This window comes from Hyperolius riggenbachi, chromosome 12 (assembly GCF_040937935.1).
Source record: "Hyperolius riggenbachi isolate aHypRig1 chromosome 12, aHypRig1.pri, whole genome shotgun sequence".
Classification (NCBI taxonomy): domain Eukaryota; kingdom Metazoa; phylum Chordata; class Amphibia; order Anura; family Hyperoliidae; genus Hyperolius; species Hyperolius riggenbachi.
Window position 1 is genome coordinate 81,625,672 of NC_090657.1, and position 21,138 is coordinate 81,646,809.

General features: G+C 43.7%; 1 protein-coding gene across 5 annotated transcripts in view; it reads right to left on the minus strand.

The window, feature by feature from the left end:
• Positions 1-5,400: 5,400 nt before the first annotated feature.
• The window catches only part of TBC1D16 (TBC1 domain family member 16), a 107,762-nt gene continuing 92,024 nt past the window's right edge, over positions 5,401-21,138 (minus strand). For all 5 annotated transcript variants that reach the window (XM_068263283.1, XM_068263284.1, XM_068263280.1 and 2 more), the window contains exons 9-13: positions 19,094-19,280; positions 18,176-18,355; positions 15,616-15,762; positions 8,423-8,678; positions 5,401-5,565 (exon numbers count right to left, since the gene is read on the minus strand). In XM_068263283.1, the coding sequence (XP_068119384.1) occupies positions 8,433-8,678; positions 15,616-15,762; positions 18,176-18,355; positions 19,094-19,280 (760 nt within the window). In that variant the 3' untranslated portion in view covers positions 5,401-5,565; positions 8,423-8,432. The remainder of the gene's footprint in view (positions 5,566-8,422; positions 8,679-15,615; positions 15,763-18,175; positions 18,356-19,093; positions 19,281-21,138) is intronic.

Here is a 21,138-nt window from a genome sequence, read left to right on the forward strand (position 1 = left end):
TCTGCTTTAAGAGGTTTGCACGTAGTAAATCATATCTTGTGGAGAAGAAACCTTGACTTTATTTATATAAAGAGACAGTGGAGGCAAACATTTTTATGAACAGAGTAGCAAAATAATGGATAGACTGTTGGAGAAAAGGATCATCTTTTTGTTAAAGAGACTGCAGGGGTGTGTGGCCAGAATGAGGATGTGAGCAGTCATACATCTTGGAGCTCCTCCACTTGTGGGTCTTTCTGCCTATTATCCTAACCTTTCCTGCCAACAGAGTGCCCTGGTGCCGCTTTTGAACCCGCTGGAGTGTACTTCATGCTCATTCTGGCTGTTATTAGGCCCAAGAAGACCAATAAGACAACGCGCCGTCTGGACAAGTATCACCGCACAGACCAAAATGGTGCTGGTGTCAGTGTTTAGGGGGATACTTTGCTACCCACTGATCACATCTCCTCCTAGGAGGCTAAATCTACCCTGGATACCATTTGTGTGTTGCAGATCTCCTTCACTGAAACCTTTACCACCAAATAAGGGGGACTTTCACCTCCTACGCAGGGCCGGCCCTAGACTTTTTGCCGCCTGAGGCAAATTTTGAAAAAATTATTGCTCCCGCCAAGCTGGAGGGGTAGCGGGCAGGGCGGGGGTACTTTACAATACAGTGGGCGGCGTTGCAGGAAGTGACGTCAGTGGAGCGCACGCTGGATCGAGGAAGAGGTGAGTCCTCCCCGCCCACTGCCTCTTACGAGAGTTGCACTTTTGATGTATTTAAGGCTGGAGGGGAGCGGAGGACGGGGGACCCAGGCGAGGGAGGGGGGGTCCGACCCCCCTCCCCGCCGCTAGGCCCAATACCCCCGTCCTACCCGCTACCCCTCCAGCTGGGCGGCCGGCTCCCCGCACCCACCGACGGGCGGATGCCGCCCCTAGAAATTTGCCGCCTGAGGCAAAAGTTTCACCCCGCCTCATGAGCGGACCGGCCCTGTTCCTACGTCACTCCGGGCCTCAGTAACTTGCGTGATCATGAATCTCACAACTAGAAGATGAAATACGCTCCACTCCATCTGGGCGGCGCACCATGCAAGAACAGATAAAAACTATGATAGCCCACCAGGAGGATATGTAAAATCAACTACAACACTGTAACATACATAATGTTGGCCTTCCAAGCAATCTGAGGGGGAAAACCCAGTGCTTTTTCTCAAGAAGCTACTTATTGCCTAGTACAGTGATCTGCAAACTTGGCTCTCCAGCTGTTAAGCAACTACAAGTCCCACAATTAATTTGCCTTTATGACACAAGCAAGTGTCTGCAGGCCTCATGCTCTAATGAATATTCCACGGGGGGTCACAGAAAAAGGCAGGAGGTTCATCAAGCCTCCCATACAATATAGTCCATACACATCTAGTCCAAATCTGGACTCGACCCTTCTCATTAAAATGTTCAATAATTTATTTTTTCATACAAAATGCGGTGGTACAGCAACAAACAAACACAACTTTTCGGGCCACTGCCCTTTATCAAGTGCTCCATCAAGTGCTTTGCCTTTATAAATCATGACTGTGACTGTCAGACTCCTGCAATGCATTGTGGGACTTGTAGTTACTTAACAGCTGGAGAGCCAAGTTTGCAGATCACTGGCCTAGTATGGTGGAAATGTCTGTTACTCTGCCTTCTCTGTGAGAACAGGCCCAATGAATCCCTGCCGAGTCTAACACCATTGGTGCCCTTCCACACACATTTTTGTTGCCAAACTAGTGAACTATAAGGACCGGGGCACCACTCTGATTCTCTCCTGTGAGAAAACGCAACATCAAGCTCAATAATGCTTCAGTCTCCATTTTACCCGGATTTTGGGGTTGAGACACGAAAGCAGCAGGCAGACTTCCAGGAAACCAAATACAAGCTCAAACAGCAATTTACAATATGCCATGCTATTCCCAGCATGTCTCAGAGTGGTCGCAGACAGTAAGACTCTTTTCTTGATTTTCCCTCCTGATGTTTTTTCCTGGGTTTAAACCTGTCAACTATCTGGTCATGATTTTGTAACATGGATGCTCATGCTTTCACTATCTAGCTTCACAATTGACTCATGTTAACCTTCTCTCTAAGTGCCTTGCAGTTCACTACCTCTGGGCCTTACATTTACTTGACCAAATATTGCTTGCTCCGTTCTGAGAATTGTAGTCCTCCATGCCGGACTTCTGACGACTTAGACTCAGCCCTGCAGCAGCATACTCCTGCCTATCCCCATACACAAATACCTTGCTAGCCAGTCCATTTTCGGCCTTGGACTGCATAATTTGTCCTGTTTTTGTCTGCGGGACCAATATTACCTATGCTGCTGTCCTATAACCCTCTCAGGCCTGATAGGGCCCTTCTTCTCTGAGCTATAATAATATGTCTTCGGGACCTCTGTTCTGTACAACACTCCATGGCAAACATATTACAATTTAAGGGGTGTGGAGCAGCGTGAAACAATCACTCCATGGCAGACCCTGGATTGCTGGAGTGAGCAAGGCTAATATGACACCAGTTCTTCACAGATGCCATATCAAGATCGTTGTGAAGAATTGCTTCACCCCTGGGACGATTGGACCACCTGGGATTGCCCGGACCTGAGGTGACACATAGAACTGTGTATTACAGTAGTTTTGTTTATTTTGGGAAAAAAACTCAGACCCTGGTTCTAGGGCCTAGAGCATGGTGTATTTGGTTTTATATGTGTCATTGTTGCACCGCCAGGATGTTATTGTAAAAACCTTCATGTTTTATTGTGGTATAATGTGAATAATGGCTGTATGTTCTCAAACTTTTTGCTCTGCCTTGTCTTGTATCATCATGAGGGGTCTTCGTAATAAGATCAAAAGGACTGCAGTCCTTAAATTTTCTTTGGAAGCGACCCATGGACATCATTACTCTCCAGGAGACTCATCTGGATAGGAGTCTTCCTCAAGTGGTGCCTCACCCTTGGATTGGCCGGGCCTTTCATGCTATCCATACCTCCCAATCCAGGGGAGTCTCTCTGTTGATCTCCAGATGAAGGGAATTTCAGCTTCTTAGTAAAACAATTGATACTTAGTGTATATATAGATTCCGTTGGCATATCTAGCAGATTTCAATATGTACGCTACCCCGGAACTGATAAAATCCCACTGACTGCTGACTGGTTGGGGCCCAGTAGGGTTATGAAGGTGGTAAATCCTCGTACATGATGTATCAATATTGGATACTTGACACGCACTGCATCCTGATGTTTTGGCATTTTCATGCTACTCCTCTTCTTATAGGTCACATTCACGTCTAGATGACATATTAGCCTGTACCACCTTCCTTCACAATATAGTCCAGATTTCCTTCCCTCGGTCCCCTCTGACCAAAACCCCAACGTGGTTCAGTTTAATTTGACATTTCCACCTAAAATGCCCCTATGGCAGTTACATCCTTACTGGCTCATCAAAGTTAGTGAAACAGTGCCTTTTGACTAGGTCCTTTTTGATCTGTTTTTGTATAGCAGGGGGATCCTACCTGCACTACATCAGTCTGGGAAGTCTTTAAGCAGATTGTCAAACACCAGTTTAATGCAGAAATTAGGCATATTAAAGTTGACATGGAAAAGGCTGCTTTTTTTATAACCAGCTTCAAGGCCAGATCCAAAATATCACCATTCCACCTGCTCCAGTTCCAACCACTAATGTTACCATTGGTGCACCTGCATCTTTGTTGAGTAGTCCAGACTTAAGCATGCAATATAGCGATGAACATGCCCTAGGAACTACTTGGGGACATGAGTAGTTTGTAAAAACAAAAAAGGAAACAGAAAGCCCACAATAGTGTAGTATATTAGCATCAATATTGGTGAGACAAAGTTAGTGTGTAATAATACTCACAAAGGTGGGTTACTGCTAAAGGCAACCACTGTAAAAGCAGGTGGGGAGGTTAGACCTGACCCCACACGGATTAAGAAGTCGCACTCTGTAAATCAGACGATAGGGGTAACACCCCTCCGCCAAGGGTGGACAAACTTGCAGATAACAGGACAAAAACAGGTAAACGTGAAGTAGTAGTGGATTTATCTCCCCATTGATGACTCAGATTATCTGATAAAAAAAAAAACACTTTATTGTATACTTCACAATGCGCCGTATTTTGCAGGTATTTAAAGAGAAACTCCGACCAAGCATTGAACTTTATCCCAATCAGTAGCTGATACCCCCTTTTACATGAGAAATCTATTGCTTTTCACAAACAGACCATCAGGGGGCGCTGTATGACTGATATTATGGTGAAACCCCTCCCACAAGAAGCTCTGAAGACCGAGGTACTCTTGGCAGTTTCCTGTCTGTGAACCTTGTTACATTGTTAGAAATAGCTGTTTACAGCTGTTTCCAACTGCCAAAACAGCTAGCAGCAGCTACATCACCTGCCCACAGTAAAAATGTAACCATGTAATAAATGTCAGAATGTAAATCTGGGAGAGGAAAGATTTTACAATGAGCTAACACTGACTAAATCATTTATACATAATTATTGTAAAATGAAGCACTTTTTTTTAGTACATTATTTTCACTGGAGTTCCTCTTTAAACTGCTTCTTCAGGCAGTTAATGGAGCAACTAATGACGACCTCTTAGCAAGCACGGCACTGTTGTCAGAAACCTGTAGTTCTGAAGAGCTTTTCAACCGAGCAGGTCAAATAGCTCTACCAGCAGACAGCTCTGAAATGATGGGGCCGGGCTTAGGAACAGGAAGGCTCTTTTACTATCCAGTCTTTTCTGTATTCAGGTAAGTTTCATACTGAAGGGAATTTTCTCACTTTAAAGTGTACCTGAGGCGATATGTGACATGATGAGATAAACATGTGTATGTACAGTACAAAACATAGTAATAACCACAATGTTTTAATTGCTTTATTTTTCTGCCTGAAAGAGTTAATTTCTAGGCATGGAAGTGACAGCTTCTGTCTTGTCGGGAAAATAGTAAACATCACTGATAAACAAATTACAGCCATAAAAGTTTTCCTGACAGAATACAACTTCTAAAGGCAGGTAGAGATAAGATACATGAACAAGTGACATTTTTTTCTAACTCTGGGACACTTAATAGGCTGCCACTGATTAGAGACAATAAAACATTCAACCTACTTGATACTTTGTGAATGTTTAAATATAAAAGAAAAACATGGGATACTTTAAAAAGGGTCATTTTTAAGAGCAGGGGAATAAATGTAATTGCTTATCTCATCAGTTTATTTTCACCTCGGGTTCACTTTAAGATGCTTCTGTTTGCAGATGAATGATGTATCTATTATAATCCAATAGCATAAATAAAGGTACATGTGCTAGAGGTACATATTAGTGTTCAGAGGCAGAACAGGGGGGTAGTAACTAGTCTGTAAATAAATCAAAAACAACCATTGATAATTATTATTTTTATTAGAAAAAAACAAAAACGATTGATTCATCCAAGAGATTTTATTGTTATATTAAGTAATTATCCTGAAGAAAAAGTCTCTTCCTTACTGACAAATTCAGTATAATCCAGTATCAAAGGTTTCTAAAGTACGACACGCGTTCCATATCTGCAACAAGATAAAATCAAACAATCATTTTCATGGTACTTTTATTCTCACCTTAAAGGGATACTTAAGTCAGGAAAAAGAAGAGCTTTCCTTCACACTTTCAGTCTCCTGGTGCTCCCACATCACACACAAAAAAGGCACTCTCTTACTCTCCCATGTCAGTAAAAGAAGAGCTTTTTCTCACCCTCCCAGTGTTTCACTCCACTAGTGCTCCCCGTCACTAAAAGAAGAGCTTTCTCTCACCCTCCAGTGTTCCCTGTCACTAAAAGAACTTTCACTCCACTAGTGCTCCCAGACACTAAAAGAAGAACTTTCTCTCACCCTCCTAGTGCTCCCTGTCACTAAAAGAACTTTCACTCCACTAGTGCTCCCAGACACTAAAAGAAGAGCTTTCTCTCACCCTCCCACGTCAGTAAAAGAAGAGCTTTTTCTCACTCTCCCAGTGCTCCCTGTCACTAAAAGAAGAACTTTCTCTCAATCCCCTAGTGCTCCCTGTCAGTAAAAGAAGAGCTTTCTCTCATTCCCTTAGTGCTCCTTGTCACTAAAAGAAGAGCTTTCTCTCACCCTCCCACGTCAGTAAAAGAAGAGCTTTCTTTCACCATCCAGTGCTCCCACATCAGTAAAAGAAGTGCTTTCTTTCACACTCCTAGAGCTCCTACTTTAGTAAAAGAGCTTTCTTTACTTTCCCAGTGCTCCCACCCACATCAGTAAAAGAAGAGCTTTCTCTTACCCTCCCACGTCAGTAAAAGAAGTGTTTGCTCTCACTCTTCCAGTGCTCCCGTCACTAAAGAAGAGCTTTCTCTTACCCTCCCAGTGCTCCCACATCAGTAAAAGAAGAGCTTTCTCTCCCCCTCCCAGTGCTCCCACATCAGTAAAAGAAGAACTTTATCTCACACTGCCAGAGCTCCTACGTTAGTAAAAAAAGAGCTTTCTCTTACTTCCCAGTGCTCCCACATCAGTAAAAGAAGAGCTTTCTCTTACTTACCAGTGCTCCCACGTCAGTAAAAGAAGAGCTTTTTCTTACTTCCCAGTGCTCCCACAGCAGTAAAAGAAGAGCTTTCTCTTACTTTCCCAGTGCTCCCACAGCAGTAAAAGAATTCAAATTCCAAAAATATGCAGTAAAGAAGGAAATGTGAAAGGTGGGATTCATTTTATCCTCTTAAGGTGGTCACACACGATACAATAAAATTATCCGATTTTACAGCAATTCGATAAAAAAGATCGTCTCTCCTGAAAAAATCGAAAGCTTTTTTTTCATTCGACTGAAAAAATGAGATCGGATTTCCTGGGTTTTTTTTTATTTATATCAATCCGGAATGCCAGATATTTCTCTTCAATTTTTGTAAAGATTGTATGGTGTGTGTTAGATTGTCAATGTATTAATATACACACCCTAGCAATTTTCTCAGAGTTTCCAATCAGTTGTATCATGATTAGGGAAAAATTGAACATATGTGTGTGGTACATTGGTCATATTTGTGAAATGTTACAATCAGTAACAAAAATTGATTGCAATTCTTAAATTGAACAGATATTTAAAATATTGTATGGTGTTTGGCCACCTTTACACCAATGAATAGGTAACTGCAGACCTCATAGCATACCCGATTGCTTCTTCATCGTTTGTAAGGAACTCCTACAAACATTCTTCTGTCTCAGATTACACAATCACTTGCAGTCATTTTGCATGCATGCTTGGCCAATCTAAGTGTACTGCCTTATAGATAAAGGAAGGGGAGGAGAAGCAAGAGGCACCTCCCCTTCCCCTGCAGGAACAAAGTAATTGGCCAGGAGGATCTGGCCCAGCTGACTGTTAGTTGTTCACATGATTTTGTGTACAGATTACAGGGGATTTCTTTACAATCGACTGGTGGAACGGGTGTTAGGACAGCAGTCCTGGAGACCCCAGAAGCGTCAAGGCTTCTACCTAGTCCATGATCTGCCACCACATCACGGGGTCACGCAAGTATTGCCAGCACTGCTAAATCCTCTAGCTCCCTGCATGCTTTCTGGCATTTGCTTTCATTTGGACAATGCATTATGTGTAAATGTGCTGCATTGCTGGAACATTTTGAAATGATCACAGGTTGCTGGATGCATAGAAGTGATTGTGTATGGTGACAATAAAGTGGTGTCAGGTTTCTATCTTGAAGTGCCTGCCTAATGTCCTCTATCCTTTTTGACGTGCCATGTCTTATACACCTAATAAACCTGCTTCAGTGCTTCAAATAAAAACTAACCTAAGCTGAACCATGTAAAGGCGAGGCATAACTATTACGGATAATCTATGAGATGCAAATCGTTCCAAAGTTTATATAGGATTATGCACATTTTCAATGAAAATGTATGCAGCTTGAAAATGGACCAATCAAATTGTGCCAAGGTGGAATTGGATTAGTCTGTTTTGTTCCTCCATAAATTTGCATTGGTCCATTTTCAAACTCCATAAATTTACATTTAAAATTTGCATAATCCTGTATGATCTCCCATCCCATTGATCCCACTATCTGGCACTATCTGCACTGAGTTTTTATGTTCTCCCCGTGTCTGCTTGGGTTTCCTCCGGGCACTCCAGTTTCCTCTCACATCCCAAAAACATATAGATAAATTAATTGGCTCCCCCTAAATTGGCCCTAGACTACGATATACACACTACACGATACATACATGGACATATGACTATGGTAGGGATTAGATTCTGAGCCCCTCTGAGGGACAGTTAAGTGACAAGACAATATACTCTGTACAGCGCAGCGGAAGATGTCGGTGGCATGTAAATACTAAATAATAATAATAAAATCTACATATCTATACATTTTCAGCATCCAAATCAAGTTAGTTTATTTACAGTGGTTACCTGATTGCTCTTATTTCTTGAAGGTGAAAACATCTAGTGATTTGTGCCTTTTTTTGGTGTGTTTTTTGGGGCTGGGAGCTTGTACCTCGATGGTGCCGCCATACAGGCAGCTGTTGGATTCTGGGTGTAGTCCGGTGCATTCCACTGGCGGTATATAGCCGCTATCCCACATGCCGGAGCCACACAACTTACACAAGTCATGCAAGCTGCACGGAATTTTCGGCAAAAGGCGAAACTTGTACAGTAAACTTCTTGCCTGTGAAAAAGGGAACAGTAGACAGAATATAAGAATTTCACCATTACAAGACCACAGACTTACACCCCCCTAGTGACCAAGCAATGTTTTACAATTCAGCACTCTGTAGCTTTAACAGTTCATTGCTCGGTCATACAACTTAGCAGCCAAATAAATCTTACCTCCTTTTTTTCCCCTAACAGGGCTTTCTTTTGATGGTCTCTGATCGCTGTTGCGATCTTTATTTTTTTTTTTAATTAATTTAAAAAGATCCTTTTTTTTAAAATAAAAATTTGCATTTTTTTTTATGTTCCCTCCCTTCCTCGTCCTACTGTCAGCCCTTACTGCGCATGACATACCATAGACATCAGCCTATCATATGGGTTCGATTGTGAGCCCATCAAAGGAACAGCTAAGTGACAAGGCTGATCTTTGTACAGCGCTGTGCTAGATCACAGCATTGTACATATGGTTTTTATCTTTTTTAAACCAGTTTAACAGCCTGCCAGCTCCAATCGCGGCGGCTCCCAGTGTCCCCTGCAGGGAACGATAACGCTCGTGTTCCCTGCTAATCCCCACCTCCAGGATCTGACGTCAATCGGCATTAGGCGGTCCTAGGGCAGCCACTCTGCGGCCCCCAATTGGTGTTAGGCGGTCGCAGTGTAGTGAAACGCATCCTTGAACAGGAATAAAAAGGGTTGTTATCTTAAAGGACCACAAAATTGAAATGCATACAGATAATATGTACATTTTTCTTGTCCTATGTCATTGGGGTCGTTTTATCACACTCTGGAAGTGCAACCGTTACTATGGTAACGTGCACATTACCATAGTAACGGTTGCGCTACTGGAGTACCGCAGGTCACACTACTGGCGTATCTTGGAGTACTTTTGCGCGTAACTACAGGTAATATTCCCGTGTGCTATGCGTGCACAGTAATATTACCGGGGAATGATGAATCAACCCCAATATTGTCACTTACAGTAGTTAGTAAAAAATTAGATAAATATGCCTGGTTTTAGCCCATCTACTCATGGGAGGTGGTCACTTACTAAACGGCTGTTGCTCAGTCCAACTCCCAAACTTGTGTGCAAACCAGCAGGCAGGCTGGCCAAAATGCCTATATAGATCATTTACAGACACTGCTTTGTAAAATAAATAAATAAATAAAATACTGAGACTGCCCCATGAGGAGATGGACTAGTTCAAAACATGTCAGCTTTTAATACCTATTACTGTAAATGACAGTGAAATAGGAAAAAAGTAACTTACGGTGAATTCTACTAGGACAGGCACAGTGGTTTTCAGACTTTAAAGTCTGAAATTCCAGAAGTGAACCGGAGGCCGGGACAGGATGTCTGCGGGGGACCATTAAAAGCCCCGGGTAAGTTCAACTCATTTTCCCCCGACCCCCCTACAGTATTCCTTTAAAATAAACATGATGCACCTGCAAATGAATATTACATACTTACCTCACCGTCAGTTGCTCTCAGAAGCTCACCATTTTCTTCTAACAATGATCCCTTCCAATGCTGAGATGATCATGTCAGAACTGAAGGCCTTATGGCCATTTTCCACTATGTAAGTTGCTGTCAGTTATAATTGAAAGGCCAACTGATGTGCAAGGTGATTTCCATGTTTCCCTATGGCTCAAGGGAGCAATATTACTGGTTAATGGAGTGCTGACCAGGAAGCTGTTACGGGGTCATCACCATTTTTAAAATGGAGGATGGAGAATTTCATTGAGCACAGTGCACAAACAGGATGTGGGAGAGGAGAAAGAGATTGATGAGTAGATTATGCGGGAGGTAAGTATGGCATTTGCATTTTTATTTTTTTATTCAGGTTTGCTTTAAAACGTTACATTTTTTTTTTACAATAGTGTTCTTTTGATATGTAAATACAAAGGTAAAAAGGAAGGCAAACTTTCCATTTTTTTCACCAAAGCAATTAAAGCTCTGCACTAAATACAACATGCTTAATACATACGCCAAATACAGCAGGTCTCTTATTTTACCATACCAGAAAAAAAAGCGCACACCTGAACTGAGAGTGATATGGAGGCTGACATATTTATTTCCTTTTAAACAATGCAGATTGCCTGGCTTTCCTGCTGAGCCTCTGCCTGCAATACTTTTAGCCGTAGGTTCTGAACAGGCATGACGATGAGGTGTTCCTGACTGAAGTCTGACTGGATTGGTCACATGCTTGTTTCAGGTGTGGGATTCGGACAATACTGCAGCCAAAGAGATCAGCAGGACTACCAGGCAACCAGCTTTGTTTAAAGTGAACCCGAGGTGAGAGGGATATGGAGGCTGCCATATTTGTTTTCATTTAAAGAGAACCCGAGGTGGGGTTCTGACAATGCTATTCGCATACAGAGGTTGAGTCTGCCTATACTGCCCAGCCTCTGTTGCTATCCAGATCCCCCCTAAACCCCCCTGTGCTCTGCTATCCCCCATAAATCACAGCCGCGCTGTCGACATGCAGCGTGTCGCAGCGGGCTGTGTTTACCTCTGTATTGTCAGTCTCTGCGCTCCCCCGCCTCCTGCATAGCTCCGGTCCCCGCCCGTGTCCCTTCCCTCCCCGCTGATTGGAGGGAAGGAACACGTGCTGGGACCGGAGCTATGCAGGAGGCGGGGGGGGGGGGGGGGGGGCGAGCGCCAAGACTGACAGTACAAAGGTAAACACAGCCCGCATAGCGCGGCTGTGATTTATGGGGGACGAGCGCAGTGGTAACTTAGGGGGGATCTGGATAGCAACAGAGGCTGGGCAGTATAGGCAGACCCAATCTCTATGTGCAGATAGCATTGTCAGAACCCCACCTCGGTTTCTCTTTAAACAAACTCTCACCTTGGGTTCACTTTAAAAGGAAATTAATATGACAGTCACAATATCCCTCTCACTTCAGGTGTCCTTTAAGGGCTCTGACTCTGACACAGGCCACCTGGGTTCAAATATCGTCTCTTCCTGTTCAGTAAAACAGCACCTATTTAGAAGGAGACCATGGGCAAGACTCCCTAACACTGCTACTGCCTGCTGAGCAACACCTCCCACCCTCAGGTCTGCAGCTCTGACGCTTTGAGTCTGCCAGAAGAAAAGCCCAATATAAATGTTGTCTTGTCTTATCCATATAGGGTTCCAGCAAACACTGTGAACTGGTGAGTTCCTTCCACATATTTCTGTGAAGAATGGTTGGATTTGCTTTGCATTGACAAGGTTGTGCAAGCCACTTTACAAATGTCCATGATTTACTCATGGGTTACAATCTGCCTGTAAAATGCTCCATTTTGTCATATTAATTCAGTGAATAAACAATACATTTCTGCTACAATTCTAACACTGCTGCCATCTAGTGTGTCAGAGCAACATTGCAGTTATCTATACCCTACTGTGCAACTCAGTTACAGTGGAACAGTTAGTCCCTTAGGGCCCATTCACACTTGTGCGTTTTCAGAGCGATTTCAGCTTTGCTGAAAATCGCTAGCGATTTGAAAAACGTGTGCACAATGAAAGTGCTTGGAAGTGTTCTCATCTAAGCATTTAGCGATTTGCTGAAACGCAAAAGTGTTGCATGCAGCGTTTTCTGAGCGATTCTGGAGCGATTAGCATTTCAATAAAAGTATTTGAATTGAACTAGAAATCGCAAAACGCTAATCGCTGGAAAAACGCTCTCTATACAGTGAAAAATCGCTAGGAAAAAACGCCAGAAAAACGCTCAGCGTTTTGCGTTAGCGTTTAGCGATTTCTAGTGTGAATGGGCCCTTAGAGAAGTGTGAAGGATTTCCTGGCAATGCACATTGAACATGGGGATAGCGAACTGTTGGATGGTGAACTCTATGATTTAGACATAGGAGCTATCAAGGTGTATCTCTGTACATTTATCTATAGGTGATTGGGCAAAGAGAGCTGCAACGCTGGTCTTAAAGGGAAGGTTCAACAAAATAAAAAAATGAGTTTCACTTACCTGGGGCTTCTACCAGCCCCATGCAGCCATCCTGTGCCCTCTTAGCCACTCACTGTTGCTCCATTCCCCCGCTGGCAGCTTGCCGACCTCAGAGGTCGGCAGGCCGCAATGCGTACATTTTTCCGCATACCCGCTAGTGCAGGAACGTTAACACATACATTTTTACGCGTTACTGGGTCAATGCATAAATTTTTACGCATTGAACCAGTAATGCGTAAAAATGTATGTGTTAATGTTCCTGCACTAGCGGGAATGCGGAAAAATTTACGCAATGCGTCCCGCCGACCTCTGAGGTCGGCAAGCTGCCAGCGGGGGACTGGAGCAGCAGTGAGTGACTACGAGGGCACAGGATGGCTGCATGGGGCTGGTAGAAGCCCCAGGTAAGTGAAACTCATTTTTTTATTTTGCAAGGACATTCCCTTTAAAGGGATACTGTAGGAGGGTCGGGGGAAAATGAGCTGAACTTACCCGGGGCTTCTAATGGTCCCCCGCAGACATTCTGTGTTGGCGCAGCCACTGACCGATGCTCCGGCCCCGCCTCCAGTTCACTTCTGGAATTTCTGACTTTAAAGTCAGAAAACCACTGCGTCTGCATGCCCATGTCCTCGCTCCCGCTGATGTCACCAGGAGTGTACTGCGCAGACACAGACCATACTGGGCCTGCGCTGTGCGCTCTTGATGACATCAGCGGGATCGAGGACACGGCAACGCAGGCGCAGTGGTTTTCAGACTTTAAAGTCTGAAATTCCAGAAGTGAACCGGAGGCGGGGCCGGAGCATCGGTGAGTGGCTGCGCCAACATAGGATGTCTGCGGGGGACCATTAGAAGCCCCGGGTAAGTTCAACTCATTTTCCCCTGACCCCCCTACAGTATCCCTTTAAAGAGGAACTGTAGTAAAAATAACATAATGAATAAAATTGCTTATTTTTTTACAATATTCATGTATAGATTATTTAGTCAGTGTTTGCTCATTGTAAAATCTTTCCTCTCCCCAATTCACATTCTGAAATTTATCACAGGTAGTGATCTGTACAGAATGTTCGTTACTGAGAGTTCTATGCACAGAGGGAGATATTGCTTGCTTGGCAGTTGGAAAAAAGCTGTTATTCCCCACGATACAACGAGGTTCACAGACAGCACATTGTAAGGACCATGGTCTTGACATCACACTGTGGGAGGAGTTTAACCACAATATCTGCCATAAACATTTCCCTGGTGATCTATTTGAGAAAAAGTAGAGTTCTCGTGAAAAAGGAGGTATCAGCTACTGATTCAGATGACGTTCAATCCTTGGTTACAGTTTCTCTTTAATGTCTCTTATAAGGGTTCATATTTAATAAAACGTATTCATTTCATATACAGTAGAATATCGCTCTCTATCTCTATATATATATATACACACACACACACACACACATGTCTGATAAAGCAAACCTCTGGAAAAAGTAAGCTCGGTCCCAGAAAATGTCTGTACAAATAAACAATGGATGACCATTATTCATACAGTAAACTTCTGATATAGTAAACTACTTTGCCTGGTCCCTTGGAGTTTACTATAAAGGTATTCTACTGTACAGCATATATTTCTTGTGCTTGGTGTTCTATATAAATGGGGGGGGGGGGGGGGGGAAGAGGAGGAGATGTTAAATGCAAGAGCCCTGAATGCAAGAGCCCAGTTGGAAAATTGTTGGTGTACGGTAAAAAATGTTTTCATTTGTAGTGTTGATGTTCGAATTCAGGTTATTGAAATTTGAAAACCTGAATTTGCCCATCAACACACTTGACCCATGTGAAGCACAAATAAATGAAGATTTTAGGGTGCTTAAAGTGAACCAGAGGTGAAAGTAAAGGTATGAAATAAACAATTGTATTTATGCTCCTATTCCTAAAATGACTTCTTAGATATATTTAAATATTTAGAAACTAGGTTGAATGTTATGTTGCCTCTGCTCAGTGCAAGCCTATCATAGGTGTCCCACAGTTAGAAAAAGGTCAATAGTTAATGTATTTTCTCTCCCCCCCCCCCCCCTGCTCTCAGATAGTAGTACAGAGGCACCAACAACAGGGTAAAACCAATATTTTTTAAAAATGGATAAAATGAAGTAGGTAGCGGTGGTCCTACCCCTCCAAAACAGACACAAAAAATTGCTGTTTTAAGCAAAAATCTGTTTATTTACATACTCCGAACAAGGTGCAACGCGTTTCGTGAATATATCCCACTTCCTCAGGCAATAAATAGGAGCATATCACCAATGCGGTCCGGTATGTAGCCTGTCGCCTCTGTGTCACAGAGGTAGTTATTAATATGTTTTTGCACTGTACATACACCTGTTTATGTCATCATGTCACCTCGGGTACACTTAAAGTGTGGTGATGGGCGAATTTGAACCCCAGCACTATACAATCAATCAAAGTTTGACTTAAGGTATCCATACACTGGTCGATTTCTACCATCGATACACGGACGATTCGACCGATCTGATCGAATTGGCTAGAAATTGATGCAGCAGGCAGCATGATGGATCAACCAATTGACTTCTGACTGATTTCGATCGATTTAGTCGATCAGTCCAGACCGAAAATCTAGGTGGATCACCTGCTTGCGGCAGATCAATGGCCCATAGCATTGCATTGGATCGAACATTGCAGCAATGTATTTCGATGGATTTTCCACAGATTACATGCTGAAATCTATTGGAAATCTGTTCCTAGTGTGTTGCACACATCAGATAGATTCCTGTCAGATTCGACCTGGCAAGCATCTGACAGGAATCTATCTGATGGCCGAATCTGCTGCAAAATCTATGAGTGCATGGGTACCTTTACGGTAAATATTTGTGTTCATGAAATTAAATCGATCATTAAAAAATACTGCCAGCATTACTTATTAAAAAACAATCTACAAACGTTGTCATGGCTCACATCTCATAACATCTTAAATGTTGCCACCTTGGCCTTATTAATTCCAAGCATGAAAACAAACTACTTACTTTTCTCAGAACCAGTTCTCCATTCATGTGCATGGCCAAGTTACTGAAATGTAGCAGCATCTGGTCAGTTGGCAACTCTTGCTCGATGACATCATCTCCATACAGAACAATGATTGCGACACACAGAAAGAGATGGAAATAGTCTGTCTGAAAGATGTACACCACTGTCACAAAAAATTCATATACTCTGATGAGCAAATATTTCTTCCAACTTAAAGGGAATGTTAAGCGAAATATAATGTGGCCAGTTATTTAACTTCTTCCAGCCCCCTGAAGTCCTTCTGGCCCCCACCGTCATTCCACGCTGCTTCGTTTCTGTGCTGTGCCCCTTCGAAAGCTGGAAGACTCGGCTAGTCACCTGCTACAGCGTATGTGTGGCCCCATGCCCCTTCGATCACGCTCCCCTGGCCAGGAGAGTTCTGGGCGTGCGCAGTAGCAATTTTTACTTCCTGCGCAAGCGTAGAACGCTCCTGGTAACAGGAGCATTGTGGAGGGGATGCGTGGCAGAGGGCCGTGCATGAAGCATTGGGAGGGGGAACAGAGGAGGAACAGAACAGCAGCGAATGACGGTGAGGAACCAGGAGGACTTCAGTGGGATGGAAGAAGCCTCAGGTAAGTAATTGGCCATATTACCATTCACTTAAAGCAAATAGGTGGGGCAAAAAAAAACCTTACCTAAGGAGAGGGAAGGCCCTGGCTCCTATAGAGCAGAGTTCCCCAACCCTGTCCTCAAGGCCCACCAACAGTACATGTTTTGCAGAAAACCACAAACATGCACAGGTGAGGTAATTAGTGTGTCAGCAGAGTTAATTAACTACCTCTGTATTTCCACAAAACATGCACTGTTGGTGGGCCTTGAGGACAGGATTGGGGAACACTGCTAGAGCCTTACCGTTACTCTTACTGTCCCCTCGTTCCAGTGATGCCACCATTTAAATACCTCGCCGCGGGAGGCTTCTGAAGTCTCCGGGAGTCTGAGTGCTCTGTACTGCACATTCATGAGCATGCAGGATAGCGAGCTAGCACAGGCACAATACGGAGCCGCCAGTCTTCGGCAGCACTCGGGCTCCTGAAGATTTTCTAAGCCTCCTTCGGCGGCTGGTGATGGTCATGGTGGTGACAGCGCTGGAAGGAGGAGACCGTGAGAGATGCAGGAAGGCTCTATAGGACCAGAGCTTTCCCTCTCCTTAGGTAAGTATCTGTTTGTTTTTATCACTTACCATTCCCCAGCTTTAAGATTTCCTTTAAAGTCCAATGATCCACAGAAAGGAATTAAGTTTAAGCAATCAAAACTTCTAGCTGGTGGTTTATTAACCAATTGCTAATGATTGGCAGATGGTGATTTTGATTGGCTTAATTTCTTTAACGCTTAAAAATTTGAGTGTCAGAAGAATTATTTTTTCATAACTATTATTAACAGTTGAAGAAAATATACAGCAACAGCAAGACCCCCAAATATCCGGCACAGGCGAGTATTGCCTGATGCCGGATATATGTGCTTGCCGGTTGCTTGTGCAACCAGCCAAAATAGCACTAATCTCCCCCGTGCAGCAGAAACTACTTACTGATCCTCCGGGTGCCGTCTTCTACACTTCCTGTAGTTCCCAGTGGCTTTCCTGCGTCCTTTGTGTACGGCTTCCGAAGCATGCATGTGACCTGATACGGGTCACATGACATGATGGGACCTGTACGTGGACACAGGGAATCGGCTGCGCCAAAACTCTGCAAACTGGTGCAGCGGGCAAGTTTGCCATCACACTTATAAACTAGCACACCATATAATTAAATACATAAATTTTCTTTATTGAATAAGATCGGTTGAATCTATGACCATTTTTTAGTGTACAGGTGCATTTTCCCTCTTATTTTTTATTGTTATGTAAGTTTTATTTATATATATTTTTTTCAAATTTATTTACATATGTTTGTAGTGAGGTTTTAAATGTTAGCCTAGAGCTTAGGTTTTGCATGAGACTTGGGTGAGCTAACCATATTTTTCGCTCCATAAGACACGCCTGACTATAAGATGCACCTAGGTTTAGAAGGAGCAAGCAAGGAAAACAAATTCCAAATCAGGTGCGTCTTCACAGTGCAGGGACGTCTTCACACCACAAGCTAATATTGAACCCCCACGACCCCTGCAGAGTTGCAGCAGCCGGCGCCAGGTCTCCTACTGAGTAACGGCAGCGGAGTGCACTTACCTGTCCAGCCGGATGCGCTCCTTCCTATCTGTGTCCTTCTATCTTCTTCCTCGCTAGCACTTCCTCTCCATGACCCAATGGTATGTACGCGAGTACGAACATGCCCTCAGGTCATGGAGGGGCCACCAGCAATGATGAAGAGAGGAGAACGCAGATAGGAAGAAGCACGCAGGCTGGACAGGTGAGTGCGCTCTGCTGCCACTATATTCTGAAGGGGCAATGGGGGATCAGTATTAAACTGGTGGGAAACCTGGTGCCAGCCCTACTGTACTGTATGATTGGGTTCATAGGATGGTAGTATGGCAAATTGCAAACATCCTTCCTCTGTACTGCTTCCAGGTTTGTACAAACAATCGCACCTGATAATGAGCCCAGCATGCTTCCCACATCCTGAGGGCTTCAGAGTCTGGAAATTCTCTTTTGAAGCAAAGTAGGATCCATCGGTGGCAGAACAGCATTTGAAGACCATCTTCTCCAAGAGATAGTAAATGCTGATAAAAGTGAGGATACACAAGACGAAGCAACTCTCGCAGGTACATCTGAAAGAAGCACACATTACTATTCTTATTATTGCGTTATAAAGCACCAACATCATCTGCGGGACTGTACAGGTAAATGTTTTACTTTTTTATTTTCTTTTAAGAGTGAAAAGGGCTGTTGATCTAAAACCAAGCAGCATCTGGCTTATACAAGCCTGCAATAGGTTCATCTGAAGCAGAAACACACAGGAGCTGAAAACTGAATGCAATAGAGACACCACAGATGATACGTAGCTGAGTACTAAATGGATAGATAGATGGATGGATGGATAGAAAGAACTGTGGGTAATAAAAGTAATTTGAGTGTACATTCTAAAGCTTATACAAACAAACACATAGTTAAAGTGCACCTGAGAGGACCCATCAGCTCCCCCAGGCTGATGGGTCCCTTGCCGCCCTCCTGGCCCCCCTGGATCTTCCGCAATTCGGCCCTGAAGGTCCTTCAGTCAGGGCCAGTTGGCAAAGGCGCAATCCGGCCGCGTGTGCTCCCTGTCACGCTCCCGTAGCGTTCTGCAACTGTGCAAGCGCAGAAGCTCCCGGCAATGGGAGCAAGGTGGGGAGCGCCTGCGGCGGGGTCGTGCATGCGCAGTACACCTCAGACCAAAGACTTTTCGGGCCAAATTGGGGAGGATCTAGGCGGCTCAGGAGAACGGCAAGGGAGCAATCAGCCTGGAGGGGGCTGGAGGAAAGAAAATGTAGGCAGAGCATTTAAATTACGAGAATAAAGCGTCCACTTACTAATTGCTTTTCCATGTCCTCATCACAAGGGGAGCTGATGAAAATTGTATTTTGCATGAGGCCTACAAAACACCAGAATGTGTCAGACTCATCCAGAACTTCAGCCAACAGAGGGGCCACCAGATCTGACATGCCTTGTGAATAGCCCACTCCAGGGCAGTATACTGCATAATTCAGGAGGATTCTCCTGGGATGGAAAGTATTAAGAGTTAGCGCACAGTTGGAATACAATGAAAAAATAGCACAGAGTATCCATAGATAGGTTACATTAAATAAAGTGAAAAAGAAAAGACAATGCATGTCATAGAAATGGTGAAACCCTGAAAACATACATAGCCAAGGTGATCTCCTATCAATTTACATAGACAAGGTGAGACTCTAACAATTTACACTGCCAAGGGTGAGAACATAACAATTAACTTTGCCAAAGGTGAGACCATAACAATTTACACGGACAAAGGTGAGACCATAACATACATTGCCCCCATCTTTGCAATTAATTCAACAAATAAACTAAGAAGCGCTAATGGCTTATAATGTGTCTTGCCTACCTGAGAATGGGGAGCTGTACTGTGATTACATCAAGTAACAATTCTAATAGTAAATCACAGAAATCTCCATAAGCAAGCTTCAACATTATTTCACAACAATGGTATCAAAAATTCCTAGATCCCCTTTAAAAGCAAGACACACGACGGTGTTGAACATGCCATGCAGTTGTCGCAGCCGGCTGTGCTACACATATCACACACTCGCCACAAACACTCCAAGCGTGATTGGCCAATCTGACCCACTAGTGTCCAAATTTGTCCTTAACTGGACCATGTATTGGCACAGGATGTCCACAAACCAATGCTTGAGTGCAGCTACTGTTGAAAATAAATTGGTGTAGACACAGTTCAAATGAAAACTTCCCGTTAGTGTTGCTTGTATCTCCTGTTACTCTGGTAGATAACAAGAACAGTCTTGCCCGTGTGGGCTCTCACCGCCGCCATGGGTAGGTCTAACCATCTTCGTCCAGAACCAAACTGAACGGTCATTGCCCGGCCACCATCTGACAGGCCCTGATTGGTGTTCGATACTAGTTATGGAGGACAGCGTGTGACGTCACCCTGCCAAGCTCACCAGGAACACAGGAAAGTGCTAGCTGAGCAGGCCACACTGGGTTTAGGCAGGCTGCAGCCTAAAAAGCGTGGAGTGCTGCAATTGGAGCGGTGCATTGCTGGACAATGACGTTTGCATGTGGATGGAGACTGTTGGACCTACCTATGGTGGTGGTGAGAGTCCACGTGGGCAAGGCTGTTCTTGTTATCTAGTATCTTGTTTTTAAAGATGATCTAGGGATTTTTGATACCATTGTTGTGAAATAGAGTTGAAGCTTGCTTATGAAGACATTTGTTATCTCCTATCGGAATACATTCAACTATAATATGCATTCTCTGTTAGACAGATCCTCGCCACTGTATTCTGTCAGCCTATTTTCAGATATAATATGCTTTCATATGAACTGTCTCTGAGTGTGTCCATGGCTTTCCGCCTCCCGTCATTTTGGTGCAGGGTGAGCCAAATGACGGCGAACCCTGCTACCGCACAAATCCGGGGCAGCATTAATTACTATTCCCACTCCAAGTCGTAGCAACTCGGAGGGAAAAGTAATTAAATCGCCGGCACCCGAATTATACTTATACACAACCATAGACATAATAACATAGCATCTCATGTAACAGTATCAAAAAACCTAAGAATGAAAAATAGATTTGTAAACATTTACACTATATTGAGAATCAGTCCACTGCAAGCTTAGGTCAAGTTTATAAATAGTTTTTATAGCAATCAAAGTTGCTGATGCTGATGAAGGGAGCCCCAGAGAAGACTTCTAGAAACAAAATATTGCCACGCACCATCTTTTTATTGACTTTTACACACCTTGGTCCAAAGTGTGTAACGTCTCTAAGAAGCTATTGTTTAGTAGTTATATCATTACATTATATCATGCTGTGGGTGACCCACACAGGTTGATCCGTCACTGCTGCATACAGGTGCCG